The 10,292-nt window shown below is 46.0% G+C and overlaps 1 protein-coding gene across 15 annotated transcripts in view; it reads right to left on the reverse strand.

Moving 5' to 3' along the window:
• Window positions 1-10,292, reverse strand: part of DLGAP1 (DLG associated protein 1) — a 791,650-nt gene that overhangs the window by 53,138 nt on the left and 728,220 nt on the right. For 12 of the 15 annotated variants that reach the window (XM_027960728.3, XM_027960727.3, XM_060405422.1 and 9 more), the window contains one exon: window positions 4,102-4,475. In XM_027960728.3, the coding sequence (XP_027816529.2) occupies window positions 4,102-4,475 (374 nt within the window). The remainder of the gene's footprint in view (window positions 1-4,101; window positions 4,476-10,292) is intronic. The other 3 variants (XM_042239658.2, XM_042239659.2, XM_060405423.1) reach the window with 1 other exon arrangement.

The raw sequence follows: 10,292 nt of genomic DNA on the forward strand, positions 1-10,292 counted from the left end.
ATTATCCAAATGATGCTAAAATTGTATCATCTGCCATGGGCGTTCTTAGTTTTTTTTCAGGACAGAGATTTAATTAATCCTGCAACATATTTCTAAATTCTTTTCCAGATGAGGAAACTATTAAGTAATTGGCCTAAGTTCACATAGGTTGTGAAGTAAATGATTATAATGTTGACTATTAGATATAGATTAAATTTAAAATGCTGGAAAAGATTTGAGAATTCTGACCCTAAAAAGGTAAACTGTGAGAAGGAGTCCGAGGACTTAGTAATAATCTCACATATCTGAGGGATTCAGATTTAAGTTGGAGTTCAGTGTAATGAAATTTGATGACTATTTTGTAGCCTAAATTGTAGTTTACTTGTTGTTCCATCGCTAAGTCATGTCCGATTCTTTGCAACCCCACGGACTGCAGCCCACCAGGCTTCCCTGTATTCCACTATCTTGTGGACTTTGTTCATGTCCTTTGAGTCAGTGATGGACTCTAATCATCTCATCCTCTGGCACCCTCTTTTCCTTTTGCCTTCTATTATTATTCTCCATCAAAGAAGCTGCATCATGTGGTCACATTAAATGCGAAGGTGGAGGGATCTTCCTGACGGTCCAGTGGTTAAGACTTCAAGCTGCCAATGTAGGGGGCATGGGTTTAGTCCCTGCTTGGGGAACTAAGATCCCACATACCATGTGGCATAGCCAAAAGATAAAAAATAAATTAATTAAAAATAAATGTGAAGGTACAATCTAGGCTCCGTCAACACAAGACGTGTGACGTTGGGTTCTCATTTCTAGGGTAGAGGTGATCACAAGACCTATACCAGAAGGCTGGTGTAGGGGCTGGATGAGACAACTATATAAAGCTTGCAGTCCTCTCATATAATTTCTGTAGCTGTGAAAAAGGGTCAAAGAAGAGCAAGAACAATTCTTTGGCTCACTAAAATATCCATATATTCAAGAAGCAGTGCAGTCTCTGAAACAAAGTCTTTGTTCTCAATATTTTTTGTGAATTTCAGAATAGTTCCATCTTACTGGCTAATAATAATAATAATACAAGTTGGATGTCATATAGTGCATGAATGCTTTATTATTTGGAGAGTTACCTAACCAACCAGCGGACCTAGGAAGTGATAAGATAGAAGCTTTTAAATGAAATGAACAATAAGACTGATAAATAATTACCTTTAAATTGTTAAGTGAAAAAAAAGGCAAGATATAGACTAGTGAGAGGTATATGCTGCTAATATTTGGGTTTAAAAAAAAGGGTATAAATAAAACATATGTTGTTGACTATGCGCAAAATAGGGCTTCCCTGGTAGCTCAGCTGGTGAAGAATTTGCCTGAGATGCAAGAGGCCCCAGTTCTATTCCTGGGTCAGGAAGATCACCTGGAGAAGGGATAGGCTACCCGTTTCAGTATTCTTGGGCTTTCCTGGTGGCTCAGACAGTAAAGAATCCACCTGTAATGCCTGAGACCTGGGTTCAATCCCTGGGTTGGGAAGATCCCTTGAAGGAGGGCATGGCAACCCACTCCAGTATTCTTGCTTGGAGAATCCCCATGGACAGAGGAGCCTGGTGGGCTATATAGTCCACAAGGTCACAAAGAGTCAGATATGACTGAGCGACTAAGCACGTGTGCAGAATAACCCTGCAGGGAGATGCAAATACTGGTAATATTAATTTTCTCCAGAAGGGAGAACTGACTGGTTATTCCTTCTCCCCTGGAGAAGGAAATGGCAACCCAGTCTAATATTCTGGCCTGAGAAATCCCACGGACAGAGGAGCCTGGCTGGCTACAGTCCATGGGGTCGCAAAGAGTTGGACACGACTTAGCAAGTAAATGAACAACAGCAAAATAGACATAATATAAAATTCTCCATATTAACCTGTTTTAAGTGTCCATTTTAAGTGGCATTAAGTACATCCACATCATTGTACTACCAGCAGCATTATCTATCCCCAGAATCTTTTTTCATCATCCCTAACTGAAACCCTCACAGAAAGCTGCATTCTGTAAACTCAGTCCTCCAAATAACCCTAGGTGGGCTATATTAGAAAACAGACTCCGGAAGATAAAATAATTTGCCTGGGACAACACAGAGGCGGGACCTCTGCTCTTCCTCACTCCTCAGAATCCTCTGGGCGGTGGGAGGGAATCAGCTCCTGGAATGTGGTTGGGGTGAGGGTGGGTGGAGGCTGGCTCCAGACCCTGGCCTCCTGCGAGGTCACCTGGTCCCAAGCCACCAGCGCTGCAAGTTCTTGTAGGAAGCCTGACAGCTCGTGCCATGGTAACCTGTGGGTTACATAAAAGCATCTGACTTGTTGCTACCAGAGAAAGTCTAATTGCCCTTTCAAAGTGGACGCTGCAGAGTGGATGGCGAACATCCATCATCGCTGTGAAAACGTACCCCATGCCCGCTCTCAGATGTGCCTTAGAGTTGGTTCAGCGTGGACAGATTTATTGGCCGCCATGTCAGGAAGTTATTATTCAAAGGGCACCTGCAGAATGGTACAGCACAGCAACAAAAAAAAAGCAGGGGGGAAAGAATGACTCTTCTACATGGATGGAAGGAACCTTCCAGCAGGGTAAGCCAAGCTGAACTGATCAGCCCAAGAATCAGTCTGATCTTATCACCTGGCAGCAGAAAACAGTGATGTGAGCTGAGAAGCCTGCCAGAGTCTCCGCCTTTTTAATGACATGTATGATCAAGCAACCCACAATCACACTGACCCTGGCGCACATTCTTCCCTCACGATGCTGTGATGTGCGTTATTGCTTTCCACGCTCTCCGTCCCTTTTGGTTTCACTGGTAATCACTCCCACGTCTGTGTGAAGTAGTTCCCATTTTTGTTCTCATATGGTTACTCAGTAGCATCAAACACACCGTCACACCACCCAGCAACCCAGGTTTTTCTTGGATGCCCACTCTTTTTTTGAGACTCCAAATGTGCATCAGGAATTGAGGGCACTTCATGTTTGATATTGCATCCATGTTTGTTTAATTATCATCCCCTTGTCTCACAACATTCAATTTGAAGAACAAAAATAAAAGCAGCTAATCAACTATTCTTCAATTTTTAAAAAATGGAATATTTTTGGGAAAAAAATTGCTAATAATGTCTATTGACAAAACACTTTCATAATTTTTTTAAATCACTTTTTTTTGGTGGGGGGGGGTTGGGGGGTGGGGCGGGGGCGGCCACATGGCTTACAGAATCTTAGTTCTCTGACCAAGGTTTGAACCTGCACCCGTGGCAGTGAAATCATGGAGTCCTAACCACTGGACCACCAGGGAACTCCCTAAAATTACATTTAACTTAGGGGAGTCCAGAGCCAATAATTTGAGAGTCTGGTTCTACAATAGCTACATCATCCAAAATGGCAAGAGAGCAAACCTTCTGGAAAACAAAAAGTTTACATTTCTTGATTTTGGGTTCCTATTTCAAAGGACAGAAAGTGAAGTTGTTGGGACTTCCCTTGTGGTACAGTGGTTAAGAATCCGCCTGCTGGGACTTCCCTGGTGGTCCAGTGGTTAAGACTTTGCAGGGGGTGCAGGTTCGAACCCTCATCAGGGAGCTAAGATCCCACATGCCTTGTGGACAAAAAAGCAAAACATAAAACGAAGCAATATTGTAACAGAGTCAATAAAGATTAAAAAAAAAAAAAAGAATCTGCCTGCCAATCCAGGGGTCTGCAAAGATTCCACATGCTATGCAGCAACTAAGCCCATATAACACAACTACTGAGCCCGTGCTTCCCAACAAGAGAAGCTCCCGCAACGAGAAGCCCTCACACAGCAAATGGAGAGTCGTCCCTGCTCACTGCAACTAGAGAAAGCCTGTGTGCAGCAACAAAGACCAGAGCAGCCAAAAATAACTCACTCAGTCGTGCCCAACTCTGCAACCCCATGGACTATACAGTCCATGGAGTTCTCCAGGTCAGAATACTGGAGTGGGTAGCTGTTGCCTTCTCCAGGGGGTCTTCCCAAACCAGGGATTGAACCCAAGTCTTGCATTGCAGGCAGATTCTATACCAGCTGAGCCACCAGGGAAGCTCCCCAACATGTAACTAATTAATTAATTTTTTTTAAGAAAGGGAGGCTGTTACCTGGATCCCAATGGACAGGCATCGGTTTTTCTTGAAGTGGTCCTTCTTCCTGTCCTCTGCAGCGACGCTGGCCATGGCGGCGGCGGTGGTGGCGGTGGTGGCGTTGTTGCCCATGTGTTGACTCGCAGGGCCATGGATCTGGGCATTGGCGGCTTCGATGGCAGCTGTCAGAGCCTTCATACTGTCCAGGCTCTCCGTGGAGTTGCTCAGTCCAGACTGGCTGATAATATCCCCTCGCTGGCCCTGTCCGTCCATGTAGGCATCCTGGGCCGACTCTGTGCTACTCTGGGCTGTGATAGAAATGAAAGGTTTCGTGGTAGTTCTGGGTGGGACTGGAGGTGGTGTCTTCTTATATGTTGTAATGCAAGATGACACTGGAAGACAGCGAAAACAAAGACACTGATTTCTGCATGGGTTTTAACTGCTGATACTGTAACTGACACCCATTGGATATTAGGGCCCACAAAACACATCAAGACATTGAATGCGAAAGCAGGTCTGTTGATAGACTAAGGTCCCTGCTTAGGGGGCAGATGTGGGCCTCCTTAAAGGTGACACCCCCCGCAGGACTGAAGGAGAAGGACTGAAAAACACCGATCTCTGAGATGGAAGTTTCTGAAACAGAGATTAATATGAACCGACATAAAACAGACAGGACTGGCCATCTGTAGAAATCTTCCCAGGCAACAGGGAACCCTGAGAAATAATGAGTAACACAGATGAGGCCAGGGGCAGTCTGCCTTCTTGGGAAAATATTAACCACAGCTAACACTGAGCAAAGTAACTCATGGAGAAGATTCTGGCGGTTCATAAAGAACATTGAAGAAAAAAAAGAACATTGGAAAAAAGAAGAAAAGCAAAGAGGTTGTGAGCCTGTGTGTTCTAACCCTGAGAACAGGGCAAAGTGCTGGTTGAGGGGGTTTGGAGGGGGAAGGAGGGGGTTGGGGAGGGGTGAGCTGAGCACACTGCCACGCTGCTGCTGCTGCTAAGTCGCGTCAGTCGTCAGTCTGTCTGACTGTGCAACCCCGTAGACGGCAGCCCACCAGGCTCCCCGTCCCTGGGATCCTCCAGGCAAGAATGCTGGGGTGGGTTGCCATTGCCTTCCCCAGCACACTGTCATAACCTCCTGCAAATGGTGTTCACCTGCACTCAGATCCTCCTCCCTTTCTTCCTGCCTTTCTTTTCCTTTCTCTTCCCTCCCTCCCTCCTCCTTTCCTTCCTTCCCTTTTCCGGGTATATGCTCACTATATAAACTTGTGTTCTGAGTTGTGGTGTTGTTTCTGAGAGGGAGGACACTGCACGAGCATCTCCTATTATAAAATATGTAAAATATTGTAAAAATGCACCCGCTAGTGGGAGATTGGACTTCCTGGTGGCTCGGACGGTAAAGTGTCTGCCTCCGATGTGGGAGACCCGCGTTCGATCCCTGGGTCAGGAAGATTCCCTGGAGAAGGAAATGGCAACCCACTCTAGTACTTGTGTGGAAAATTCCATGGACGGAGGAGCCAGGTAGGCTACAGTACATGGGGTCGCAAAGAGTCGGATGTGACGGAGCGATGTAAATTTCACTTTCACTTAGTGGGAGACCAGCCCTCAGGCAGCCCATAGGAGCCCACTCCCTGAAGCGCTGTCCTTCAGGGGATGTGATCAAACCGGGTGCCTGGGTCGGTGCAGCCACCAGCCCCTCCCTGCAAGCATCTGAGGATGACCCCTGGGTCTTGAGGAAGCTGGATACACTATTCTCAGCTTTGCATGTATGGAGCACGATGGAGGAAAACAAAGAAATGAAGGAAGTTTCGAAGTGGGAACTAGCCCCTCGGTAAAGAACAAGTCCTTAACCAGCTTTCCACAGACCCCTTAAAAAGTGGTTCAGACTATTGTGTTTCCTTCACTTTCTCCCCCACCTCATTCCCAGCCCCACCCCCAGCCTTTCCCTTTGGGACTGTTGTTAACACTAACACCAAATGCCAGTTAGTTACCCATGGTTCTAACTGCCACTTGGGCTATCTAGTTGAATGAAATACTTGCTTCAATATTCAGGGTGTCTCTGGAGATCACTAAAAAAAGTGTCCTGTGATAAACAGTGAACAGGAAGATTGATTTTCTCTGTCCTGCTGTTCTGCTGCCCTGCAATTTGGCATAATTTCCTAACCCATAAAAGACAGGGACAGAGATACTTTACTACGTCCTAGGGGTTGTCTGAGAGTTGAAGGAAGAGGAAAGCACAGATGTCACATTTCGGTATCACGTGTGCTCAGAAAGAGGAGGCAATGAGAATAATAGACATGTAGCTGCTGTTTAGTTACCTGGGGCTGGCAGAGGCTCCCCCAGGAAAACCTTCCATCCCAGCTCTGCATGAATCACACAGCTTTACATTTGAACACAGCTCAGCAGTCTGCACTCCATCCTCCACAGTTTTTAGCTAAGGTACCTGAGAGATAATAAGGCCAGCAGAGGCTCACGGTGGCCAGTGGAGGCAGAGCTGGAGCAGGACTAGGCTGGGCTCAGGTTCCCCACGAGCACAGGGAGGCCAAGGGATGCAGACAGGTGCATGGTTGATGGCTCCCCTCACTTGACTGAGTTCCCTGCACAGTAACCACAAGGGAGCTACCTTCCGATTCCCAGGAATTTTGGAGGGGACAACACTCAGTGTCACTCACTCATCTGCAGACCAGAGTGGGTGGGACAGGGAGTGACCATCATTAGGGTGTGTGTGTTAGTCACTCAGTTGTGTCTGACTCTTTGTGACTCCATGGACCATTAACTTGCCAGGTTCCTCTGTCCACAGGATTCTCCAGGCAAGAATACAGGGGTGGGTTGCCATTTCCTTCTCCAGGGGATCTTCCAGACCCGGGGATCAAACTGGTGTCTCCTGCACTGCAGGTGGATTCTTTACCGCGTGAGTCACCATCTGATCTAAGAAAATAGATCATCTTGGGAGTTCTCCTACAGTGTGAACTCATTATTTTGTCAAAATGGGTTCTCCACACATTCTGCCCACTGATACACCAACAAAATGAAATGCCACCTTCCAACATCAGATGTCTGGTATTCTGGATAATCTTTTGATTGCTTGTCAGCTATTTCCTTCCAGCATGAATAATCAAAACAGGGTAACACAGCCAAATACAGTATCATATCATTTGCTGTGATTTACAGTAAAAATCCTGCCACAATGTGATACCTGTGATTTGGGGGATGGGGCTGCTAAGTCGCTTCAGTCGTGTCCGACTCTGTGCAACCCCATAGATGGCAGCCCACGAGGCTCCCCCGTCCCTGGGATTCTCCAGGCAAGAACACTGGAGTGGGTTGCCATTTCCTTCTCCAATGCATGAAAGTGAAAAGTGAAAGTGAAGTTGCTCAGTCGTGTCCCACTCTTAGCAACCCCACGGACTGCAGCCCACCAGGCTCCTCCGTCCATGGGCTTTTTCAGGCAAGAGTGCTGGAGTAGGGTGCCATTGCTTTCTCGGGGTGGGGGTAGGGAGTGTCACATTATTCCTAGAGTAATGATGGGGTTGGCTACACCTCCTCATAGGGCCAAATGCAACTTGGCGCCATCTAGTGACCATTATCATCTCTTCCATGTCAATAGGAATCATGTCAATGATTCTGGAGGCTGACCACCTGACCTGCCTCCTGAGAAATCTACATGCAGGTCAAGAAGAGACGGTTAGAACTGGACATGGAACAACAAACTGGTTCCAAATTGGGAAGAAGAAGTACATCAAGGCTGTATATTGTCACCCTGCTTATTTAACGTATATGCAGAGTACATCATGAGAAATGCCAAGCTCAATGAAGTACAGCTGCAATCAGGATTGCTGGGAGAAATAGCAATAACCTCAGATGTGCAGATGACACCACCTTTATGGAAGAAAACGAAGAACTAAAGAGCCTCTTGATGAAAGTGAAAGAGTGAAAAAACTGGCTTAAAACTCAACATTCAGAAAACTAAGATCATGGCATCTGGTTCCATCACTTCATGGCAAATAGATGGGGAAACAGTGGCTGACTTAATTTTGGGGGGCTCCAAAATCACTGTAGATGGTGACTTCAGGCATGAAATTAAAAGACGCTTGCTCCTTGGAAGAAAAGCTGACCAACCTAGACAGTATATTAAAAAGCAAAGACATTACGTTACCAACAAAGGTCCGTCTAGTCAAAGCTATGGTTTTTCCAGTAGTCATGTATGGATGTGAGAGTTGGACTGTGAAGAAAGCTGAGTGCTGAAGAATTGATGCTTTTGAACTGTGGTGTTGTACAAGACTCTTGAGAGTCCCTTGGACTGCAAGGAGATCAAACCAGGCAATCCTAAAGGAAATCAGTCCTGAATATTCACTGGAAAGAGTGATGCTGAAGCTGAAACTCCAATACTTTGGCCATCTGATGTGAAGGACTGACTCATTGGAAAAGACCCTGATGCTGGGAAAGATTGAAGGCAGGAGAAGGGGACGACAGAGGATGAGATGGTTGGATGACATCATCAACTCGATGGACATGAGTTTGAGTAAGCTCTGGGAGTTGATCATGCACACGGAAGCCTGGTGTGCTACAGTCCATGGGGTTGCAAAGAGTCGGACACTGCTGAGCGACTGAACTGAAGGAACTGGAGGCTTGGATCAACAGGGACTTTTAGGGCAGCGGCAGTGATGTTAGGCATCTACTAGGGTCAGACTGGACAGAAAGAAACCCTGGGACATTGTTTCCCCAATGGGTTGGTCAAGCCCCAGTGCCCAAAGGAGGTAAGAATTTGTGACTGGCTCCCTCTGAAACAGGGAACCGTCTGCCATGGGGTCTCGCACCCCAGAGGCTTCGGTGTTGTCATCATTGTTCAGTCGCTCAATTGTGTTCGACTCTTTATGACCCCATGCACTGCAGCACACCAGGCTTCCTTGTCCTTCACCATCTCCCAGAGTTTGCACAAACACATGTCCATTGAGTCAGTGATGCCATCCAGTCATCTCATCCTCTGTCACCCCCTTCTGCCCTCAATCTTTCCCAGCATCAGGGTCTTTTCCAAGGAGTTGGCTCTTCACATCAGGTGGCCATAGTATTGGAGGTTCAGCTTTAGCATCAGTCCTTCCAATGAATATTCAGGGTTGATTTCCTTTAGGATTGACTGGTTTGATTTCCTTGCAGTCCAAGGGACTCTCGAGTCTTCTCCAGCACCACAATTCAAAAGCATAAATTCTTTGGCACTTGGCCTTCTTTATGGCCCAACTATCACATCTGTATATGCTACTGGAAAAACCATAGCTTTGACAACATGGACCTTTGTTAGCAAAATGATGTCTCTGCTTTTTAATATGCTAGGTTTGTCATAGCTCTTCTTCCAGGGGTTTTACTGTGATTTTTACTGGTGTGTAGAGCCTGGCATGATTCTGTCAGGGTTATTGGAGTCAAAGAAGTACCACCTGTCAGTCATCAAATAGGAAGTTAAAAAAAATTCAGATCTCTTAGATCGTACTTTGAGGGCAAAACTCAGACAACTACATCCCCCAATTTTCCCAGCATCACTCTTTCTTCATTTTGCAAACTGAACACTTCCTTCTGTCTTTTTTTTTTCCCCCTTCTAAATTCTGCTTTCACGATTCAGCACCACAAATGATTTATAATCCACTGAGGGGGCATCCCTGGTGGTCCAGTGGTTAAGAATCTGCTTGCTAATGCAGGGGACACGGGTTTCATCCCTGTTCTGGAAGATTCCACATGCCATGGGATAGCTAAGCCCATGCACCAAAACTACTGAGCCTACATGCCCTAGAGCCTGTGCTCTCCCACACGAGAAGCCACTGCAATGAGAAGCCTGAGCACCCCAACAAAGAGTAGCCCACACTCCCCGAAATTACAGAAAGTCCATATGTGGCAACGAAGATCCAATGCAGTCCAAAACAAATAACGAAATAAAGCCTTCTGTCTAAAAAAAGAAAAAGAATCCACTGAGGTCTGAGCTCTAGGAGGTGTGTAGTAGAGTGAGGCCCAAGGATGGGGAAGTTAATAAATCTCGTCAAGACAGAAACAGAAAGTGAGGGGCTTACATGCAGTAAGGGAAACACTTCATTTAAGAGGAACATTCTCAAAAAGATTGATTAAAAAAAATGCACATGGTCCTTCTATTCAGTGGAACTTGAAAAAGAAATTATGCTATTGATTTAATCATTATGGCTGCTTTCTTTTGTCTGGCTTCCCTG

This window comes from Ovis aries, chromosome 23, assembly GCF_016772045.2.
Source record: "Ovis aries strain OAR_USU_Benz2616 breed Rambouillet chromosome 23, ARS-UI_Ramb_v3.0, whole genome shotgun sequence".
NCBI classification, from domain to species: Eukaryota; Metazoa; Chordata; class Mammalia; order Artiodactyla; family Bovidae; genus Ovis; species Ovis aries.